At 36.5% G+C, this 23,924-nt stretch overlaps 1 protein-coding gene across 4 annotated transcripts in view; it reads left to right on the top strand.

Moving 5' to 3' along the window:
• The window catches only part of WWP1 (WW domain containing E3 ubiquitin protein ligase 1), a 62,309-nt gene that overhangs the window by 32,266 nt on the left and 6,119 nt on the right, over nucleotides 1-23,924 (top strand). For 3 of the 4 annotated variants that reach the window (XM_042785846.1, XM_033005864.2, XM_042785849.1), the window contains 16 exons: nucleotides 1,746-1,883; nucleotides 1,981-2,047; nucleotides 4,138-4,319; nucleotides 6,553-6,898; nucleotides 8,648-8,743; nucleotides 9,315-9,489; nucleotides 12,692-12,746; nucleotides 12,843-12,927; nucleotides 13,028-13,156; nucleotides 13,565-13,637; nucleotides 13,728-13,799; nucleotides 14,781-14,869; nucleotides 17,592-17,751; nucleotides 20,572-20,705; nucleotides 20,837-20,977; nucleotides 22,374-22,494. In XM_042785846.1, coding sequence (XP_042641780.1) covers nucleotides 1,746-1,883; nucleotides 1,981-2,047; nucleotides 4,138-4,319; nucleotides 6,553-6,898; nucleotides 8,648-8,743; nucleotides 9,315-9,489; nucleotides 12,692-12,746; nucleotides 12,843-12,927; nucleotides 13,028-13,156; nucleotides 13,565-13,637; nucleotides 13,728-13,799; nucleotides 14,781-14,869; nucleotides 17,592-17,751; nucleotides 20,572-20,705; nucleotides 20,837-20,977; nucleotides 22,374-22,494 — 2,063 coding nt within the window. The remainder of the gene's footprint in view (nucleotides 1-1,745; nucleotides 1,884-1,980; nucleotides 2,048-4,137; nucleotides 4,320-6,552; nucleotides 6,899-8,647; nucleotides 8,744-9,314; nucleotides 9,490-12,691; nucleotides 12,747-12,842; nucleotides 12,928-13,027; nucleotides 13,157-13,564; nucleotides 13,638-13,727; nucleotides 13,800-14,780; nucleotides 14,870-17,591; nucleotides 17,752-20,571; nucleotides 20,706-20,836; nucleotides 20,978-22,373; nucleotides 22,495-23,924) is intronic. The other variant, XM_042785848.1, reaches the window with a different exon arrangement.

The following is a 23,924-nucleotide window of genomic DNA, read 5'->3' as shown; positions in this document are numbered from 1 at the left end:
AATGGTTGACTGAGTTAGCTGTACATTGCACCAAAAGTAATTTATGTGCAGTGTTTCTGGTTTGGTCAAGTCAGCAGTTTGACACACACCGGATTATCCAATAATTCAGTGACAGAATAATCTGATCGCTATCCTTCAGCCATTCAGTTATTAATGTCTAACCTAAAATGCAGCACTTGAAAGGCTCTTCACTGAAGAAAACGTAAAAGGGAAGCCCTCTAAATGCAGAAACTTTAGAATTAGTGCTGTTATTTTCTCCTGCTTAACACCTCCATTATTAAATTGCTGCCCACACCCCTCCCAGCTTTCTTGCCAGGTCAGTTGGACTACAGCCAACTGTTGGTCTGGTTTGGGGAGATAGCCTGTTAAAATACTAGAAGATAAACCAATCACCCGTTGCAGAAATGATGATTTTTAAATATGTTAATTTAACAACTCAGTGGTAGGCTAGTTTCTTCTTTCTCTTCTTTCAGGTAGTACCATTTTCCAAAATGCAGATTGCTAAATCAATAATTCTGTACATTTGGGAGCTTTGTGGTTGCTTCAGTGATTAAAAGTACCTTAAAATGCACTGTAATATAGCAGTGGGTGTCTGCTAGTAACTGCTGCCCAACTACACTGTTGAACTTTCTCTTTAAAATAACAGCTTGGGTATATTTGGCAATAGTTTATGGTAGCCTTCTGTGGTTTCATGTTTATTGTTCACTTATGATATATGTTAAGAATGAAAAAATAAGGGAATGCTAGTTTAATATATATCAGTGCACAGTGAGTTTTAACTTTAGCTTGAAATACAGAAAATAGGGTGGCATATCTTGAAAAATTAATCTTTTAATCTGAGACCACAAATACTAAAAGGCCTTAAGCATTTTAACCTGATTAATGTGAACTCACAGCTGACTGTGGGTTTATGACATGTAGCTTTAACTGCTGTGCTAGTAATAGTTGATTTAGAGAGAATTACGCAGCCTCCACATTATGTTTTACCTTTGGATTATGTACGTCTCTCCAAATGTATGCATTGCTTCTCAGTCATTGAATTCTTTTACTCTATCATGTACATACTGTTTTGTATATCTCAATTATTTCAAAGTTTTTTTTGGTGAAAATAGTTTGTGATTTAATCCTGAAGTTGGGATCTATGAAAATGCTAGTAAGGATTTACTAAAAATAATTTAAAAAAATGAGGAAGGACTCTATGCAGTCTATGCATTTACTTCTTCCTCAAAGTGATGTTCTTTTCAGTGGTCTCTTAGAAGTAGTTTTGAAAGGTGATAGGAGAAATGAACATAAGATCTGGTTGTAGAATGAGGTTCCCCGTGGCTTGTAATATTTGGGTGTGTAGTTCAGAAGTTCTCTTGACTTTAAGCCTTCTCATGTTATATAAGTAGTGCATAATGTCAAAAGGGCTTAGTGGAAACAGCAAACCTGGGAAATCATTAACAACAAAATACTGAAACCACGTGGATCCTATGGCATACCTGTAGAATATACTACATAAAAGACCATTTTATTTTTACAATAAACTATGCTTTTATCCAAAGCAGATGTAAATTTACACAGCTCCTTGGTGATTTCTATATGATTTGAATCATCTGAATATTTCTCATGTTCAGTTTTGTACTACTAAATACATGTATCACATTTTTTGTGTTGAAAGTCTCTTTTAATGTTGTTTAGAATTTAATCTTTCCTTTATCCCTTCTCTCCTTCTCTCCTCTTACCCACCCCAACTCCATTTTTAGTGGAGAAGGTGAAAGAACAGTTAAAACTCTCTTTGGAAAACAAGAGTGGCATGGTGCAAACAGGTGAACTGACAGTTGTGCTAGATGGTTTGGTTGTTGAACAAGAATCTCTTGCAAATCTCAGTTCATCAGCAACCAGTAAGTTAAAGTGATTAAATCAGATGACAATATTTTGATTGAGATTTCAAACAAATACAGTAGAATATTTCTGTTGAATTTGTTTCTTATTGTTCAGTAGAAGTTCAGCAAAATGGTGAGGCTGTGCATGAAGGCAGAGATACTTCAGCAAGAAGTACATCCAGGTTGGAATTTATTTTTATACTTTACATTATATGAAGTATATTAGCAAATTTATCAGTTAAAATGTTTGCGTTGTTTGTATTTTTTTGTGGCTTTTTGTTGTTGTTGGCTTTTTGGTATTTTTTGATTTTTTTGAAGGTGATAGGTTTTAACCGTCAAGCCCTAAATTATGTTACCACTGGTTTTAGAAACATTACTTGTATGATAATTACATACCTTGAGAAGAATTAAATTTACAACTCTGTTCTTCCCCTGCTGATAGGGTCTGCTCTTCACTATTGCCTCTTGGATATGTAGCCCTCTGAACATAAAAATTCAACTGACTGGAAGTCTAACTAAATGCTGGATCAGAGATTAAGGGAGCAGTGGTTCAGGGTAGTTTTATGTATTTATTCCATTAGTTTTCTTCTGCTGTTTAAGAAACATTTCTATTCATGTCCACCAACTTTTTTCCATCTGAATGGAAGGAGGAAGGAAAAAAAGCTTAAATTGCTTCCCCCTCACCAAGTTCCTTTTTAAGGGTGTGACCAAGAATTTGTTGAAGAGACTTGTGTTGAGTTTAGGAAGCAGTATTCAGAACGCTGAGGCAAAGAGTTTGTCTGCTTCAACCAGAAGTAGCAAGAAAAAGGCTTTGGGATCAATTTAGAGCTTGGCTTCTTCAATTTAGATTCTTGTCTTCTCTATCTTTACACCAGCTCAAGGACTGCCTGGAGGGAAGTAGGAGTGGCCCCTCACCACTAGTGAGTCAAACAGATCAACATTCAGATCAATTTAATATTACTGACCTGCTCAGTTACCTTGCAGAGAACTCCTTTCCATTTAAGTTCTTGACACACAATGGAGTGAAAAAACATACGGTCGCTCGACTTGATTCTTTTTTTGAATATGTGGTTTGTCTTTGTTCCCCCATGGATGCCCAGTATGAGGGAGTGAAGATAAAAAGTTACTTCTTAGTTTTCATTAGAAAGGTTCGGGACTGTTAAAAATGATTTGAAACACATCTGCATACCATTTTGAAACAGTAGTAATCATTTGTTTTCATTCAGCTGTTGTTGCTGGAGGTGTGGCTTTTACTGGGAACCTGTTCTTGATGTTGGTATTTTGATTACAGTAGTTTTCCATACAACTATCCAGCAGTTTTGATTTACAGTTTTAAAATTAAGAGATGAAGAAAAGTTTTAAGGTAGCTTCTATGCACGTCTTCAGGAAGCAAATCAGGTTTGTAGTCTGGAGTTGAAAAGGGATAATACTTTAACTGTCTGTTCATACTACTCCTTTGGAGTTGGCTAAGGTAGCATGGAAATACTGCTTCTTCCTTTCTTACTCTGCAAAGTCAGACTTCTAACAGATCTCACCTTTTTTGTCATCCATTTAATTATCTTTAATCTTTTGGGAAGATAGGAAGTTGGCACTGAATGTAATTTTCACAATATGTGCCTCTGGTGGATGGCTTTAAGCATTTTGGGATAGATTTAAATTAAAACAGTGTAATTGAACAAGACTTTCTATTCACAAGCCCTTATACTACATTTATTTCCACGTGGCCTTATAAACACACAGCTGCCTGTATCTGTTTTCACAGTGTCCCATCCTGCCTATGCAAAGAGAAGCTCATCTATTTTCCTTTTACTAAGGGAGAGTTTTGTTACTTTATTATGTTATGACTAGAATAATTTTTGGAGATAAAACAAAACTAATTGTTCCACTAGCTTTTTGAGAGAAAAAGTTTTCATAATCATAGCTGCACTTTGGAAGGGTTCCTAAGGCAGTTTTGGAAGACATGGCAGGTGCATCAGTCTGCCCAACTCAGTTCTAGTATGTCATTACAAGGAAGAAGTGGAAATGGAAAATCGTATCTGTTTTAAGTATCTGAAATCCTCAAAACCAAAACTTGCCCTTTGTTCCTTAATTGTTTTGGTCTTGCACTTGACTGTTACCTAGGCTGCAAACATTGTGTTATAAGCTGTTGTGAGTTTATTTCCATTTCTTTATTTGTTTCTTTAGTGTGATTTAGTGTAGGATTTGGTTTAGTTGCATAACTGTTTAACATGTTATTTGTAGTAACCTAAAATGATCTTTTCTTTTTACCAAGATCTGCTTGTGACATTTCTAATGGGATAGACAATCAAGTACCTTCCAACTCTGTAGTACAGAATGCATTCTGTATAGAAGCTGTTAATGGAGACAGCACACCATCTCCTACTCATATTGCAACCAGACCCAAAAATACTCCAGTACCAAAACCACTTGCAGCTCAGCCTGTGAACAGCACTGGTAAGAATGAGAGAGTTATGAGAACATGTTGCATAAGGCTTTCTTATCTGGTTGAAGTGTATCTGAGGTTGAGCCACTTTTCCTATACATTTTTTGTTAGATTTCAGAAATACTGAAAGGATGAATCAGGGCTTGATTTATAATCTTGCATGTCCGCTTGTGTGAATTTTTTTCCGGAATACATCCATTCTTAAATGTACTAACTTTCATACTTTCCCATCAGTTCTGTTCTGTGATGAAGATGTAAACCATTCAAAACTTCAATTTCTTTGTCCCAGATGACTAAATTATATTACTGATTGTCTGGAGGAAAAATCAGATTTCTTTCACAATTAATTTGATTAACTATAGTTAAGTCTCTTTTGCCATTAGATAAATCTGATTTTTAGTGCTGTCAGGGAACTGCTGTGCTCTGAGTTGAGATGTGTTGCAGACCTTGCTTGCCTTCCATTTTTTCAAAACGTATACTGGTTCAAAACAAGTATTGGCAAGTATTAAATCTAATTTTCCTCTTGAACACAGAAGCTTTGGTTATGACTACAAGTAACATTCATGAAAAGAAAGTCTTTATTTTTGTTCCTCTGGCAAAACTTTGCATCTATAACGAATGACTGTGCTTTCTAAGCATTTTCTGCCTTTTATCAGTTGTTTGAGAGAGATTGCAGTGATAGCAGAGGAAAAAGATAACCTTAAATAGAAATAAGCAAGCTGTTAATAAACAGTAGAATGGAGACTGTCAAACTTTTTTTAAAGAGGGTGGGAAATGTGAGTGTGGTAGAATGATAGCAGAAACAATTATGAACTTTAAAAGGTAGTAATTCAATTAGGCCTTCTCTGAAGCTTTTCTCTGGAGAACTTGAATTTGATTCCACTCTCTTTTCAGTTGAAGGCCAGAGGGCATATATATTATTTAGACATCGTTCCCTTTTTGCTCAGTAGTAGAGAGATCCATTTGAAATCTGTATTAGGATAGGGTAATTGCAAAAATAATTGATTTGTTCAAATTGTAATATTGATGAAATCATCACTGAGGTTGCACTGAGGCACTGATATAACAGTTTTCAACTACTCTACTAGTTGGTAGACACTTTTAAGGCAAGGCATAAAACATGTCTCCAGCATTTGTTGATGACAGACTTCTATTTTTCCTCTACTTTTGTGCTTACCAAGATTGTAAATTCATGTGATGTTGCCAGAATTACTGTTTTAGACCTAATTGGTGAGGTAATCGGCTGATGTAATGTTTTACAGATCTGTTTTGGAGATCATCTTACTATAAGAGCTGATGATTTGTCAGTTATTTTGCTTCTAACTTTGTTACGTAATCCCATTCACTCTTTCATGTGAATGAATTGAATGGCCTTTTTTTTAACAGAAGCTGAAATTTCAGTTGGCTTTTTTCCTATTTAAGTAAAATAATTGCTAGTTAAAGCAGAACTTTGAAGAAACTTGGTCAGATTGTCTGTAGTTATGATTTTTTTTTTTAATGTCATACTTTATATTTGATTGAAATAATACAATGTCTTGACATGTCTTAATGTAGTTAACCTGTTTTGTGTGAGCTGGAAGTAGTGATATGTTACCCTGGAATAGTTGTGTTCAAAAAAGCAGTGCCCTTATAGATCTTACAAATCTGCTGCGGCCTGTAAAATCATGCTTATCATTATGCATATAAATATTTATGGCCCAGTGATAATTCCTTAAAGAAACTGACTTGATAATTTAAATACATTGCTGATGACAGCTTCATTGTTTGTAATTCTTTGACCTGCTTTTCTGATGCTCTGTGAAAGCAAGAAGTTGCTGACATTATATCCATATTGAAAGTAATAAGTAGAATCTAGCTATTTTCTTATTTGTAAGAGTGTTATACAGAATTAAAGTAAATGAAAAAGCAAATAAGGCAGTACTGTTTTCTGGGAAGCAGATGGGTACCTTCTGGTAATCTAAGGAGTAAGATGCAATGTTGAGTTGACTGATATATACAGAAACTAAGAAATTACCTTAGCAGGGAAGTATAGGGAATGGCCTGCAGGCTGTAAGTTTTAATTACAGCTTCAACTGAGGCAGGTGCATTGTGATCTTTTGCTGTCTTAGACAAAAATGCTACTTATGGCATATAGGTGCGACTTCAACATATTCTGTCTGTGTCATTGACTCCAAAAGTTGGTCATTTGAAAAGTAAATCTTACCAGATTCTGATACGTGAATGTTCTTATTTCCCATTTCTCAGTTAATGGTGAGTCATCTGCCTCTGCACCAGAAGCTGGTAATTCTTCTGTCTCTGAGGGTCCGATAGGCTCAGTCGAAGCTCTCATGTCTTCAGATTGCACTAACACTACAGCAGAACCTCAGTTAACAACAGAAACGACTAGTTCTGAAAGCCACACTTCTACATTACCTGTTGTGTCTGCTGGACTAGAACCTACAGCTGCAACAGACTGCGCTCAACCTAATGCTAGAAACAGTATAGCAGCAGATGCAGCAAAACCAAGGGAATCCCCTTCCACCTCAAGTGCATCTGCAGAACCTGTAAGACAGCAGCCTGGTAATGCCAGTACAGAACCTTTGCCACCAGGGTATGTGGGCTTGATTTTAATGCTATGATTATGTTTCGTCTGAATGTGCATATAAAAATCAGAAATTTAATTCTATACTGGGATCGCCAAATGCAGGTTGGTTGACTGAGACAGGGTTATTTGATCTAAAATGGGGTTTGTACTGCTGCTGTAACTAGCTCTTGTCCCAGAAAGTAACAACTGGTAACTGATTTGCTGAGATGGTATTGTGATCTAAATAGACAAACTCTTGGGCATTATGGATGTGAGGACTTTTCATGTGATTTATGACCCAAATAAGTTTGAATATTTTATCACTCCTTTGGTTCTTAAACAATGAGAATGTAGTAGGGACCAAAGTACAGAGAAGTGAAGATTAATAAAGAGCCTATCTTGTACCTGCTTCCTCTGAAGGAGGTTCAGTAAGTTATTAATGACACTTCACTTGAGTTTCTGCAGTTGGATAAACATGAAAACAGTAGAAGTATTGTGTATATATTGTTGGGGAAGAATTACAAAGTTTTTAATTTTCAGATGCTTTGACAACGGAAGTTTTTTATAAGTGGTCATCCACCCACACCCCACCCCACCCTCCCCCCCTCAGATACACACACCTGTAGTTTTGTTTGGGGTTTCTTTTGTTGGTGAGTTTGGTTTTTTTGTTTTGTTTTTTTTTTTTTTTTCCTAAATTAGTTACTTGCTTTCCCATTGAGGACAGGGACGGGACTTCGAGTCATGGTGCACACTGTGGCCAAATGCATTCTTCATTAGTCCTCCCTGATCACATTTCTGTGGGGCTTTTTTTTGTGGTTCCTTGCGCTCCCCCCCATATCTAGTTGAGTCTCCATTATGTTTAGCCCTAGTAGCTCTGTAACATGCAGCTACTGCTCTTGTTATCTTTTTGTAATCTTACCATGTAACCTCTTGAACTTCTGAAAACGTTTCTAGGAGTTTTATAGGATACTCTGTAATAGTGAGGAAATGCACATCAAATCCTATGAGTAGCAGGCAAGGTATTCTGCCTATGTTTTTAGGAGCTAATTGATTATGTACATAAGAAAAGCAAACATATGTCTAATGCAAGCAAGGGCTTCAGCTTTTTGTATAACATTTATCCTGGTCTACCATGTATAATATTTTTATTGCATTAGGCAGTTCTCAGTAGCACGAATCTTCAGTTGTTTATAATGTTTGACCCTCTCTTCATCTTCAATGTAAGTTTGTTTTGCAACTAAAATTGAAGAAATAATTCCCAGGGATATCAGATAGAGAAGTTACCAGGATAGGGAACAGAAATGCAGGAAAACCATTTGATGGCACACATTTCGCGCTCACTCTGAAAGATCCTGTTGTTTGTTAGATATAGAGAACAGTGCTTCAAAATGTAAACTTCCTCTTTTTTTGAGGGGCATGTACTTGGAAATGCAAAGAATGCATTTCTAAGTGCTTTTTGAATACAGCTATTTTAGCATTCAGGCCTTGAGTAGGTAATTAATTGACTTTGTTTTCAGATATCTTGAATACAATTTGAAAATACTTGTGAATATGGAGGTATGCTCATTTTATGTACCAAGTCCTTTAAAGAAGTGTTTATGGTGATACCAGTTCAAGTAGGAAGTATTCTACTGTGAGTTTTGTTTGATGTGTTAGAATGAGTTCTGGATCACAGTATTTTCACTCAGTACCAAGTTACGTTTTTGGCTTGATGGGAAATAAATCTGAAGGAAGCATTTTCACCTTGACTTACATGGAAGTCTTTTTGTCTTGAAGGTGGGAGCAAAGAAAGGATCCTCATGGTAGAACCTATTACGTTGATCACAACACACGAACTACAACATGGGAAAGACCACAGCCCTTACCTCCTGGGTAATGTAGACTTTTTTGATTTAAATATGATAACAGTATTATTTTTTTTTGTTTGTTTGGTACAGAAAAAATACCAGATTCCATAAGCAGCTCATCAAAGCTGTGTTATACATCATATATTAAGAAATTCTAGCTTTCAATCAATTTAGAATTATATTAATTGCAGCTATTGGTATAATTTGTTGTTCCTTTAAAACGTAAGCATTGAATAATGTACATTTGACCACCTTTAGGTGCTACCACTAGGCATAGTGGACTGGTTCCAAACCTCATTATTTCCAGGCAAAGTTTTTTCTGTGAAACCTGCCAACATTGCTTATGGTCACAGGAATTTACAAAGTTAAAAATTAGGTGACAGAGGATTGAGTTTGCTATTGCTTCAAGTCTTTGTTTGCTTAATGTAGTTGTCCTTCTACCAATAATGTTGGGGAGTACTTTTGTGTACTTTAGATATTAAAATCATGCCTGTGACTCCAGTACTTCATTCAAGTACTGTCTAGAAATTTAGCATAAAATCAGTTATGTAATATTACTGAAAAATTTAGCTGTTAACATTTGTGTTTCTTGAAAGCTGGGAAAGAAGAGTTGATGATCGTGGGAGAGTTTACTATGTGGACCACAACACCAGAACAACAACGTGGCAGCGACCAACAATGGAATCAGTCAGGAACTTTGAGCAATGGCAATCTCAACGGAATCAACTGCAGGGAGCTATGCAACAATTTAACCAACGATACCTCTATTCGGTAACTTTTATATAAAATTTAGAAATGAGTAGAGGTATATATACTTTTTGTTGTTCTAACTTTTTCTAAAGTAATTTTGTAACTATTCATCCATATGTGTTACAAGATATTTGGCATCAGTAATTCAGATTCTGTTTCTGTTGAAAAATGTTAACAAAAATCATCCTTAAAGGCAAAAAGACCCTTCTGAGCCTGCTCCCAAACTTGAGTCTTGTGTACTGCCTGATACTTAAGACTTTTAATGAAAGTAATAAAAGGTAAAACTAAAGCAGTCCCTTAACTGAAAAGGAACGTAAAAACTGAGTTACAGGCATTTTGAACATTAAATGGCCTTCAAAATTGTTTTTGAGATTAGGAGTAATTCATTAGTACAAGTGGTAATTCTTTTACTTGGATTTCATTTTGAAGCTTACACATTTATTTAAGTTCTGGAGTTTCCTTCATGGTTTTCCATTTCTCTCAGATAGTTGTCATATTTTTTTGTCTGTCACTGAATAAATAGGATAATTGCTTTTTCAGAGTTAAGAATGATGTTGCCTGTGTGTCAGTGTCACTCTAATTGTACTGAGTGTCTTAAAAAAAGATCCAGTCCCAGAGACACTGGAAGTGCTATGTAGCAAAGCTGGAGGGTTTTAAAGAAGAAACCGTTGAAGTACAAGTCTGAAACAGCTTCATTGGACTAGGACTCTATGCATCTGCAGACCTAACTTTGCTTTGAATTTGATGGATTTTATTCAAGTACCCTTCTGAAGTAAAGGATGTTGCAGTATTCCTACATTTAGCAGTTCTCAGCCTTTCATTATCTAATTAGACATTGTATCTTGTCACGAGCAATAGCAGAAACAAGCATCACTGCTGATTTTCTTAACTCCTGAAGCTGTTTACCAAAGTCAATTTATCTTATACAATTAGAAAAAGATAGAAAGGTTGAGCTTGGCAGGGACCTCTGGAGGTCACTTGGTCCACCCCCCCGGCTCAAGCAGGGCCAGCCAGAGCTGGTTGCCCAGGACCATGTCCAGGCAGCTTTTGAATGTCTTCAAGGAGTGCGACTCCACAACCTCTCTGGGCAATCAGTGCCAGTGCTCAGTCACCCTCCCAGTGAAAAAGTGTTTCCTGATGTTCAGAGGGAACCTCCTGTGTTTCAGTGTGTGCCCATTGCCTCTGGTCCTGACACTGGACACTATTGGAAAGAGCCTGGCTCTGTCTTCTTTGCACCCTCCTTTCAGGTATTTGCACACATTGGTAACTTTTAATGCAGATCCAAGGATCACAGCCGAAACATATCAAGCCAAGAACTCTCACTGAGCAACTTCATGTACTTGTGTACTACTTTGATCAGTTGCTTAAACATCTAAGAAAATTCTCACTTTTCCTGATCCTAAGTTCTATTTTGTTTTGAGCTAGATTTATTCTCTCAGGGAATGATATAGGTTTTTTATTAAATTATGTTTCTTTCTTCATTTAATGATAACTCTTACTGGAAGCCCCAGACTCATTTCTTAAAATATCCCATCTGACCTTAGAATCATTAAATTAGGATTTATTTGTGAGACAGAATATACTTGAAGGAAGAGAAAAGATAATTCAACTATTTGGATCTCTTTAGAATTGTTTTCTAAGCAGTGTATCAGTTACATACCAAGAATTCCCTTTTTTTTTTTTTTTTTTTTACTTTAGTGCTGCTGTATACTTCTAGAATTGTTAAGGTCAAACAGCTAACTTTTCTTCTTCTAGTGACATACTTATATATCAGTTTATAAGTGAGATTATAATTTATTTTTGGGGAAAAAGTGAAATAATACTTTTTAATGAGTAAGAGAATGTTTCAATTATCTTGAATGGTCAAAGCTAAACATTGTGAAGGAAAAAAAATAGATAAAATATAATTACTTCTGTTACTTTTATTTTTACCTGAATTAATATATTGTACTCCTTTTTATATTGAATCTGGCTCATCCCATGCCGCTGCCTAGTGTTTCAGTGTGTTTTGTTAAATATCCATTAGCCAGCGGCCACACACAAATCCTTGGACCCATTAAGAAGATTGGAAATCTCTTAATCATGCCACCATTCAGTTCTTTGGCAGACAGCATTTTCTGTTGTACACTATTCTTTTTATACTCACCACAGGGAAGTCTTTGGTTACAGGGTCATTGTAACTGTATAGTTTCCAAAAGAAGAAAAGGCTAACTGCATTTGCTGCTGAGATAATGATAATTCTTTGTTCACATCTAGTAGCTGGTGGCTGGAACAAAGAGGCAGCTTGATTTTGAGTGTAACTATTGCATTTTCTTCTGATCCTTGTTCTGTTTCTTTTTCACAGGAAAAATATCATAGCTTTTTTTTCCTGAATTTGCTGTTGTAAACTCTTAAGTGGATTTGAGATTTTTGGATTGCAAATGCTATATAAAGCAGTATTAGTAGCAAGGTGATCCTTAAAACACTCTTTGGAAAATGTAGGCTGGTTCCCATATATCAAAATTCTATTCTGCACACATAAAAAAAGAATTTTAGTGTCCAAAAAATCACAGTATGGATGCTGCAGTCTGGAGGATTTCTGCCTTTTACATTTTATTTTTCCCATGCTTTGTATTCTTGGGAGCTACTGGGGGACTTCTGCAAGGTTACAGTATATTATGAGCTTAGCATGGTTTTACATAATAATTTAATCAGTTTTTTTACTTTTAACCTTATTGTACGTTGGTATAATTTTAACCATCCGCATGTTTTAATGAATGCAGCTGCAACTGCAAAGAATGACAGTCTAAAAATAGCCAAGCATCCAGGGAAGACATCATGTATTGAGGAAGCAAAAAACTCTTATGTTGGCAGTAATCAGTGTGCTTGGAAATGTTTATTATGGTAAAGCATGTTCTTAAGCAAGAACATTGTGCTTATCTGCTTATACATGCTTCCGCAAAACTTCTCTGAACTGTACCTCTTTTAGACCACTGACTGTCTCTTGAGTTTGCTGTAGAAAGGGAAAGGGCTGGTAAATGGCATTGGAAACAGTGGAGGCAAGTGTGCAAATTGTATCTTATGATCATATAATCTATGTTTCTTCACAAAAACAGTCTAAAAATGGCATGATGTTGCTTCAGAATGGATGGTCTTCAGAACTAGTGGTAATCTTAAAACACATTAAGGAAAAAAATTATGAACAATATTTGGCCTAACTGAATGTCCTCTTGTTTTTAAACAGGCTTCGATGTTGTCAGCAGAAAATGATCCACTTGGGCCTTTACCACCAGGTTGGGGTAAGTTAATTAGCCATTGATTTCAGGAAGTGACAGTTATAGAAATTTGGAATGCAGTTGTTGTATAGTGTTTTTTTTTCTTTTTTTTTCCTCTAGAAAGGAGAGTGGATTCAAATGATAGGGTGTATTTTGTAAATCATAACACAAAGACAACACAGTGGGAAGACCCTCGAACTCAAGGGTAGGTGTGTGTATGTTGATTACCCAGATAAAAAGATCTTGCTTAATTCTTCTATATCATGATATGGGGGAAAAAGTACAGTCTGCAATTTCTTCTGCAGTTTACAAAATGAGGACCCTCTTCCAGAGGGCTGGGAAATCAGATATACCAGAGAAGGTGTCAGATACTTTGTTGACCATAATACAAGAACCACCACCTTCAATGATCCTCGTACTGGGAAATCTTCTGTGTAAGTGAGATATTAAAGATATTTTTTAACTTTTTAACTAGTTATAACTTAATAATGAAATCTTCTCATACTAGAAAACAATCTGTATGTTTAGCTGGAATTGAGAACTAGATTGTGAACAAATTGTTGTCCTGTAAGTTTAATCAATTTTTAAGCTTTAATTGTCAGTTTATCTATGACACACTTTGCTCTATTGATTTAAGGTTCAGTAGTTTTTATACACTTTTCAAATACCAAGACTGTAATTGTTTTATAAATAGGGAGGGGAGTGAGGTAAACTTGAATATTGGACTAATGTAACTAATAGTTAAACTTTTAAAGAAAGAGCAAATGATTGTAATGAGTGTTGCTTATAGTTACTGTTGGATGTCTGTATGGTTAATGTATCTCAAATATATTTCCTTACAGAAATAAAGGGCCACAGATTGCTTATGAGCGTAGCTTTAGGTGGAAACTTGCCCATTTCCGTTACTTGTGTCAGGTACTGATTAAGTAATTATTTACTTTTTGAAACTGTTTGAATTTACATTTATATGTGCTGCCTTTTAACGTTACTGCCTTATGATTACAGTCCAATGCACTGCCAAGTCATGTGAAAATCAATGTATCCAGACAGACTTTGTTTGAGGATTCCTTCCAGCAAGTAAGACTGCAAAGACTGTTGTGTTTGTTTATCCAGACAAAGCATAGGAACAACAATGGTCGTAGCCAGTTCAGACTAATGGTCCTTCAGGCACAGTAATTTTCCTCTGGTATTAGCCAAAGAGGGATTCTTAGGGAAGACTGTAAGAACAGAAGTAATGTATATAAAACTTTTACCAAATGATCTTTCAGCTCCCAACTGTTTACAATTGAAATGCTCCTTGAGCTCACTGTGGTTTCTAGGTAGTTTAATAATCCCCACGGGACTTCTCTGAGCTTGTCTGTGTTTCTCTTGTGAACTTTCTGCATCTACAGCACCCTGTGGTAGAGTTCCATAGCTTAACCACATTGCATACCATATTAGCTAAACCACATTGGATTTGCTTTTCTGATTATGGTGTGTGGTTATATACATTACAAAATGTTGTTTTCTCCAATTACAACTGGTGTTCTGCTTTGTCCTTCAAGCATTAAATCTGTGCAATTGAAGCTTTCAGTTCTTGAGCTCTTATAGTCTGCTGCCAATGTGTGTTCCTTCCTTCTTTCTCTGTAACAATGAAAATTCTTGCTGCTGTCACCACATCAAAACCTTTTGGAAGGGATTCTCTATAAGTAAAAAGTACATTGCACTTATTTTGAAATAGAGTAAATTGCTTTAAGTGGTTTGCCTAAACCCAAAAATCTGTAATATATCAGATGAAATGACTTCTTGCCTATTTTTCTTCAATGATAATGAATGCCATAGGAAGAGTATAAGAACAGGGCAACCATATAGCGATACTTTCCAGATATGCTCTCCCACATGCTAGCAGTCTGCTGCTCAAGGGTTTGCATGCTCCATGAGATGGTCTAATTGCTTGTCAAATCTGTGTAAACATTTGACATATATGGCATTTCTGTATCAGTTAAATAAAATCTGAATAAGAAAGAGCGATTGTATTGATGCTGCATAATTTATAATTTATTACATTTTTTTTAATAGATTATGGCATTAAAACCCTATGATTTGAGGAGAAGATTATATGTTATATTCAGAGGAGAAGAAGGATTGGATTATGGTGGTTTGGCAAGGTAAAAGAAAATTTTTTTAAAGTACTTTTTTTTTTTTTTTTTTAATAGCACTCTAACCTTGACTTCTAATGTTATGGTCTTGGCAAAGAAACTGATTGCTTTTGTAGTCTGACCCTGGTTATCTTTTTAGCTCCCCTTAATTTATTAAGGAGGTGGGACTGGCAGCACTGCCTATTGTTATGGGTTATAACCTTGCATTAATAAAAGTGTAGTCTCAGATGTTCAGTTCTTTGACAAAGATTGATGTTTAAATTGAAAATTTTTAATGCCAGTTAACTGCTCTAGACTGAGTTATTTCAGTAGCTTTCTGTCAGAAAGTTCCACTTTCCTGGAAGTGGGGGCTGTGGAAAAATAGCGTGTTTTTCTTATTTGGGAAAAAACAAGTGAACACAAGATTGGTGCTGATATGGACAGAGAGGACATAAACAAGAAAAGAACAACGCAGGCATGAAGTAACAGCAGATGAACAGATCACGTAGACCGTGCAGGAATGTGAAACAGCTAGACTACAAGTTTTTCTAGAATCTGAAGTGGAACTCGAAGGGAAAATCTGGTAACAGGAAAACCATAGTCAAAGCGTATTTCATCTGCTGACCATGTAAAGACAACCTCTGCTTACTGCTGCCTGTTACTTGACTGAAATGTTACTATGAGGATGAAGATTTCAGTACTACTGCAGGCCTGGGGAATTAAAAGTAGTCATAGGTGATAGAATTTTTCTTGTTTGTTTGTATTTTTTCTAATGTAAAGGTGTTCTGTTTGGGTTTTGTTCTGGTTTTATGTAGCTTACTGTGTTGAAATGAAGTTCAGTGAAAATATGTAACATTTGTAGGTAAGGAAGCTTGCCTCTGAAGGTTGAGCTTCTTTGGATATACGGGTAGTTATGCTTCTGAATTACAATATCTGATAGGCTTTTGGGGGGTGACTGCAGGGAGGAATCCAATTTTGGCTTTGCCTGGGTTTTGTTTGGTTGGTGTCCCTATCACAATGGCCCTAGGCATAGGATGGGAACTGGGTGAGTTCAAGTAATCTGTTCCAGAGAAACAAAGTATTCCCAAGAAGTGGTGTTAGAATAATTTAACTGAAGAGTGTTAATCACAAACAGCAACAGAATAAATAAATAAATAACAAATCTATAAGTAGTATAATTTTGTAGTTTTATGAATAAGTCTTGCCCAAGATTTTGTATGTGAAATTGAGAAGCAGCAAGAATCTCACTGTAACTTGAGCTGAGAATTCTTATGTGACACAGAGTAAATGTTCATGTACTGACTTGCTAATGTAATACTGCATTAACACAAATACAGAAAGCCAATGCACCTGATTTATCACCTGTCTCTCAGCAGACTAAACTCGGTGTACCCTCCAGATTTTTACCTTGTGTTTAGCAGGACCAATCTGACACTGTGTCCTGTGGCTAGTTCTGGTTGTTGACCTGAAAAATTGATTGCTTCTGCAAACTTCTTGTTGATTTCTTTTTGATTCCTCCCTTGTTATCTGGCTTTGATCTAATTTAAATGCCTATTAAATACGATGCTTCTATGCAGACTTAATATAATTGTCTCAGTATAAAACCTGCATAGGATGCTGTACCACATTCTCATGCTTATTTAAAAAGACACACAGAACCCTGTTAGGGTTATCGTATCCTGACTGCCTTTCTCTGCTCTTTCTACGTGGCCTATGGGTTAGAAGCATATTGCAGGGAATCCTGATCTGCGACTTGAGTTTTATAGGACTGTTAGGTGAAACATTCCACCAAACCTCTCATGTCTATTCCCTGATCTCAGGTAAATATAGGAATAGAAAAGATGACACTCAAATGTGACAGCTGAAAGGCAGTCAGGATGGAATTCAGTCCCTGCAGTTACGATAGGATAGACTTTTACCTTTTTCTGTGGATTTTCCCTAAGCCTGGTTGTTCACTTCCAAGCATTTAGGGCGTGATACAAACACTCTTGAGTATATATGACTGCTTCCGAGGTCTCTGATTACAAACAAAAACTATAAAGCAACAAATACCCTAAAAATCAGCTATCCTAACATTGAAATATCAGATTCTATTATTATTTCAGATCAGCTGAGTTGGAAACTATGGAAGTGGTGAATAACATGTATTAGCTAAACCTCAACAAATATGTATTTTCACATTGTTGTGTCCTGTGGGCTTAACTGGTGCATGGTAATTTGTTAAACCACAGTAACTCAGTGTGTGTTCTGCTGTCAGGATGGGAAAGCAAATAAGGTGTGCTGTGGTTTAGTTTTTTTCTTTGTTTTGTTTTACCTAGGTTGTTTATAATAAGCACTGCCCATGAAATAAGCTGTAATTTTTTTCACTAAAGATTTTAATTGTATGCAGTAAAGCAAGCATGAGGAGGATACCTACTGTGTACTGGTTGAGGCAAGGACTCTAGTCAAAAATGTTACTAATACGCAGCTAAAACCTGTGCTGTGAGGGTGTGTTCAAAGTGACAATCTTAACAATCATTTCTAAACTTTGGAAACCATGACTTTCTAATATTATTGTTTTTGATAATGATTTTTTTTTATATTTAAGAAGTATATAATGCCATATATTACTCTGTGATTCTTATACAACACTGTTTATATTATTTTTCAAAGTTTGCATATATTTTGACCATTTTGCTAGTTACCTAAGGGGAATGGTGATAAACATCTGTATGTGATGGTTTTTATGTGTATACATGTTTTTTTTCCTTAGAGAATGGTTTTTCTTGCTTTCCCATGAAGTACTGAACCCTATGTACTGCCTATTTGAATATGCTGGCAAGAGCAACTATTGCCTGCAGATAAATCCAGCATCAACAATCAATCCTGACCATCTTTCATATTTCTGTTTCATTGGGCGCTTTATTGCCATGGTAGGTTAGATTTTTAAGGTTTTATTATTTGCTGTAGCTATACATTTATTCCTGAACAGTATTTGTTTCTACAGTTATTAAAGGTTATATTAATCTCTTAGAAATGGAAGATTAAGGAATGTAAGGTTATTGAGCCAAAATATTCCCTAAGAGTTAAGTCTCTTACACGTTCAAGTTTCCTGGGCTAGTGATGAAAGATAATATGACATTCAATATAATATTTTATTTTTATCAATTGGATGTGTGTACTTCATGCAAACTGCTGTTTGATTGAGTGTCTGAATACTGATGCTCTGAAAAATGTGACTAGTATTTTCTGAAAAAGGCTCCTCGATTAGACTTGGTATACCTTACTGTATTTGAAGAAGTGAGTTAGAAATGTTCTGTGGAGTACACTAAGCCTTAATTTAAACGTACGTACTTGGATACAAAGGTCAGATACTGAGAAGAGCAGAAGCTGGCAGAGAGCTGATTCTCTGCCATCAGGTTTCTCCTAAACTAAAAGATGACGAGGCATGTTGTATCATTTCTTCTGGTATCACTGAGTCAGTTTTCTTTAGTGGACTCTTGCTCTGTCACATTTCTTTCCTTCCATGTAGTGATACAGTCATCTTTCCACATAATCATCATGATGTCTACAGGTAGCCCTCAGCAACGTCCCCGAACATGGTGAATACTGAAGCCAAAAAGAGCAGTTAAAAGTGCATTTTCAGATTGTAGAGACTGTTGCCTTCTCCTCTTGTTGAGGCTTTTTGTATGAAATTAAAATAAGTACAAGCAAAGCATAACATAAATGAAAAATACTTTCATACCTAAAATAGGTTAGGTTTGAGGGTTTTCTTGGTTTTGCTTTTCTTATAGATGCTTCTTGAGAAACAAGTTTGTTCAGTTTTGATTATAACATCTCTGATTTTGAGGATTTTATGGCCAAGTTCCCCATTTCTGTGCTGTCATGAAAGTTTATTTCATTGGGTTAACACGCTCAATAGGCTGCCATCGTTTTTATTTCTTTTAGAGCCCTCAGCAAGCTATAATGCCACTTAGCAGGAAGATGTGATAAAGTCAACTAGGTGCTAGAGCGAAACTCTGTTTCTTTTAGTCAGTGATTTTTGATCTTGCACATAAAATCCATAATTGAAATGTTAACTTTAGGAAAACTGCTTCATAAAAGTACAGATCATAGAAAAGAAGTTAATTATTTAATGTAATTAAAAGCCAAACTTTTCTTTCTGGAAGTATTTTTGTATTTTTATTTTAAATTCTCCGAGAGAGGGGAGAGAGAGAGAAACCTATGTAATGGTGCCTAATGTGATCATTTTCAATGTTTGAATATATTCGTGATTTATAATGGATGGTACTTTCTGCAGTACTTCCTGGGATACCCTCTAGTGGTTTAAAATAGCTTTAGGTGATAATGTAAGTGGGAATCATTTTAAGGAGTCTAGATAGCCTTTTTAAGTACAGTTGTAGTTTCTGTCCTTCTCACCAGTTCTAAAATAGTGGTGGCTTCATTTGATTTTTTAAGTACTGAAATAACCACAGATGTTTTCAATTGAAACAGGGTTAAACATAAAAAAACCACATCTTACTCTAACAAAAAGTTGTTAAACGAGCTTGGTTGAGGCAACTTTTGTATTTTATTGATTATCATAGACATTAAATGAGATTTAGGAGCTTACTTTTGCAAAAAGTGGGAAATTGTATGGCCGGATGCATCACCTGACATTTATTTTTTTTCTGTTTCTATCAGCTTGCTCTCCCATGAGAAGTATAGACTAGTTTATAAACAAATAAATAAATAAATGAATAAAGGCCTTTGAGAGAATCTTTTTAAGATCTCCTAAAGCAGAAGAAAATGCATGCTAGTGTAAGCCTTAGGGGGAAAATTAGAAGATGGGGAAAAAGATAGAGCCTTGCCATTTTCTAGGGGAAATGGGCTGTTACATTGGCTCTTCTGCTCATAGAATTTCAGCTGTAAGGAAAGACAAGCAATGAATGCCATACTGGCCTATGTTTAGGATGATTTTTTAAAGAGGTATTTTAGTGAAGAAAATGTGCCTGATAAGGATGAGAGGAAAAAAAAAAAGTTTTCATAGTTATAGCTGTGCTTGGTTAGCTCTCAGATGCACTGTGTCAGTACAGAGGTTAACACTGTGTGTGTGGGAGTCTGTGTGTGTGCACACACGTGTGTGCAAAGCTGTGCTTCAAAACTAGAAATGAGCTTACATCCTTGGTGTGTGTGTGGTGAGACAAGTGTGACCATGTTTTGGTTCTTTTTTCTCAATTTCATTTTTGCAGTAGAAGGGAGAATCTCATTTCTCAGTTCCGTTACTCACCTATAAAAAATGTGATTCCCAAAGCTCTTTCATAAGCAGTCTGTGATTTCATTTTTGAACTTCTTTACAAGCTGCAGTAGTGTTGTGTAAAGGATGATTTTGCAGGATGTATGTATGTAGCAAAAAATGGCAGTAGTACTCAAGTAGGATCAAATAATACTTGGCATAGATACCTATCCACATAATAAAGAGAGAATTTAGGAATTTCCTCTTTTCATAGACTTTTTATGAGAAGTTTTTTTTTTAATCGGAGAATTTTTAAATTGTAATGATAACTTATGCTTGGATAAATTTTGTCAATTAATCATGTTTTTTCCTTCCCATTTAATGTAATGTTTTGTTCTTTTTAAATACCAAGCTGCTACTGCTACTTGGTGCTTTTTGGTATTTGAAGGAGAAAGGCAAAAAAAGAGTTCAAGCCCAGAAATACTTCAATAATTCAGTAGTTCCATAAAAGCTAAACAGACTTTTTTCTGTCCAACAGGCATTGTTTCATGGGAAATTTATTGACACGGGTTTTTCTCTGCCTTTCTACAAACGAATGCTGAGCAAAAAACTTACTATTAAGGACCTAGAATCTATTGATACTGAATTTTACAACTCCCTAATTTGGATAAGGTTTGTAGTTTTTTTTTTTTTGTTTTTTTTTTGGTTTTTTTTTTGGGGGGGGGAGGGGAATGTGTGTGGTGTTTTATGGATTTTTTTGTTTATATAGAATTCATTGCACTTCTTTTTTTCTTTCCATTCAGGGATAACAACATTGAAGAGTGTAACTTGGAAATGTACTTTTGTGTGGATATGGAGCTCTTAGGAAAAGTAACCTCACATGAGCTGAAATCAGGAGGCTCAAATATCTTGGTAACTGAGGAGAACAAAGAAGAATATATTGGGTAGGAAGATGTAGAAGTTGAAAAAACTGTTCTGTATTTCTTCTGTTGCTCTAGTCTTGCTCATATACTTCTCACAGTATATGATTTGTTTTTTCTTTTTATGTTTTTCTGTTACTATGTAATTCTCAGGACTATTTATTGAAATGGTATCTTGGTACATGTGATCTCTTGGTACATTTTGATCTCCCCCATTCCCCTCTTTGCTCTCCCCCAAACCCCCATCCCCCTCCCAAAAACAGAAAAACAAAACAAACCAAACAAAACAAAACCAAAAACAAACGAAAGCAGGAAGACCTGATACAGATCAGGTGACCTGTCTTGTTATTACATGTACAGTGAGTGAATAGGTGAAACTGAAAATGAGCAAACCTATTTTCAGTTACTTCAGCTAACAAATCCAGGGGGAGGGAAGACATGTATTTGACAGAGGATTTCTAAATTGTTCAGATCTTTGCTGTTACTGTTGAAACTGAAATTCAGACTGGTGTATAATGTGGTGTGACTTAAACTATTTTTTCCTCTTTGTTCTGTTACGCTGCTTTTTCCTGTCTCTCTTCTAATTTTATTACTGCCTTTCTTTTTCTGAACCTGTATTTCTAATCCATCTATTCAGAGTGATCTCAAAAGCAGATGTACAGAGATCCTTTTCTGTGATACAGTATGTGTCCAGAGCTGCACATAGTTTCCACTTAAATTAGCAATCTTTGGTTTACCAGTGAAATAGTTTCTATAGTGTGTATATATATTTATTGGGGTTTTTTAATTTATTTTTTTTTTATCTAGTCAGAAATGACTTAACCATTTTAGTTGAAACTTAAAAAACATTACTTCTTCTTCCAAATCTTAGCATAAATCAGAAGCTCAGAACAGAAAATGACTACTCCTTGAAGCTGGAAATAGTCTTATGCTGAAAGTATTGGGCAACCATAGGTATTATAAGCAACAGTATTTCTTATTATTCTCTGCCTACATGGTGTATTTTTCCCAAGAACAGAATATTTTAAAATCAGTGGAAATTTTTATTTTCCACCATTGAAACAAGAGGATTATTCATGTTTCAAGCTAAGGCAAATTTTGCCATAACAAAGTCATAATGCCCAAATAGTATTATTTTCATGAAAAGGCTGCTGAATTTTGATCAGTGAAAGGTTAACAGTAATAAATGTATTTTTAAACCGGAATGGTAATTAAGTACATCTTGCTACTTTTGTCTGAGTTGGGAGATTTGTGGTAGTATTAGTATTAAGTCCCTTTATAGTCTATGGAATCATACAGTGTAAGAAAGTAAAATTGGAAGGAGTGTTACCTCATGAGAACACATGCAGTCATACATGTTTGAACTTCGTGTTGAGTGCAAATTGATGTTTAATTTATGTTTGTTTTTTTGCCATCCCAGGCTAATGGCTGAGTGGCGATTTTCTCGGGGAGTTAGAGAGCAAACCAAAGCTTTTCTTGATGGTTTTAATGAAGTTGTTCCACTACAGTGGCTACACTACTTTGATGAAAAGGAGCTGGAGGTGAGTTTTATGTTCAACATTTTTGCCTTTTGTAAAGGTAGTATGTTTGGAATGATTAAATGGATAAGTCAGCTTGAATCTCTCATCTGTGGCATGCTGCATTTGATAGCTTCTGGAACATGGAGAATTTAATAGGAGCAGTGTGAGGGTAAGTCACGGTGAAAGGCGGTATCTGCTGAATTGGTGTTTTGTGGTGTTCAGCAGATGGGAATTTTAGATTCTATCCTCAGTATTAAAATGTGTTTTGCAAGTTTCTCTGAAAGGATCAGAATATGAGGTCACAGATGGATCTGTTAGTCACAGGAAACTTTTCGCTATGTGGTGGATGAGTAGAATTACCTTGTAACAGATGGCACAGAAGCTGATTCTGGTGTATAGTGATCACCTGGTTTCACATACATAGTCTAGTATCCCTTCTACGGTTATTACATTTAAGAACAGAAAGTTGGAGGAACCAACAAGGTTTGAAACTGAATTTTTCAGATTCTCACTATGTAATGCAAGGGCTGATAACAAAAATCACTTGTGTGCACCTGTCGTGGTTTGGGCCTGGTTGGCAGCCAACCACAATGCAGCAGCTCTCTCTCCCTTCCCCTCTGGCAATGAGAAGGGAAAGAGAGCCAGGCTTGGGGTTCAAGATAGGACTGGGATGGGGAAAAATTTCCCCTTTATGATCACGAGCAAGAGGCAGACTTGTTAGGGGAAGAAAAAAAGAACATACATTTATTACAGGCACTAACAACACATAACAGAGTAGGACAGTGAGAAGCATTGCCACATCTTGAGAACACCTTCCCCCCACCCCTCCCTTCTTCCCGGGCTCAGCTCTGCTCCCGATATCTCTACCTCCTCCCCCAGTGGCGCAGGGGCAGGGAATGGGGGGTGCAGTCAGTGCTGCCACTTTCTTCATCTTCGGTGAGGGGAGTGTCCGGAACTTGTTCCTCCTGCTCCATCGTGGTCCCCCTCTCACAGCAGACAGTCCTCCACAAACTTTCTCCAACATGAGTCCCTCCCATGGGCCGCAGCGTTCCCCACACTGCTCCGTCATGGGGCACTAACTTCCTCCGACTGGATTCTCTCCCACGGCTGCAGCCCTTCCCGAGCTGCTCCGGCGTGGGACTCCCCCGCATGCTGCAATCCTCCCAGCAATGAATTACAGCAGCGGGGCTACCTTTTCCCATGAGACCCTGGCCTTCTTCGGGCACAGAACCTTAATCAGTGGAGCAGGAGCCACAGGCCATAAATCAATGGCTGCTCCACTGTAGATCTTCATGGGTGGCAGGGGGGCCGCCCTGCCGTCTCACCACAGGATACAGGGGGGTCTCTGCTCCGGCACACCTCCCCCCTCCTTTCTTCCTCCGTTCCTCCACTGACCTTGGTGTTCATGCAGCTGTAGCAACTCCTCCTCACAAGTCCCTCTGCCCGTCACC

The sequence above is a fragment of the Tyto alba genome, unplaced genomic scaffold, assembly GCF_018691265.1.
Source record: "Tyto alba isolate M040663 unplaced genomic scaffold, T.alba_DEE_v4.0 Super-Scaffold_9, whole genome shotgun sequence".
In the NCBI taxonomy this organism is placed as follows: Eukaryota; Metazoa; Chordata; class Aves; order Strigiformes; family Tytonidae; genus Tyto; species Tyto alba.
Note: the sequence above shows the minus strand (reverse complement) of the source record. Positions and strands in the feature narration are given on the sequence as shown.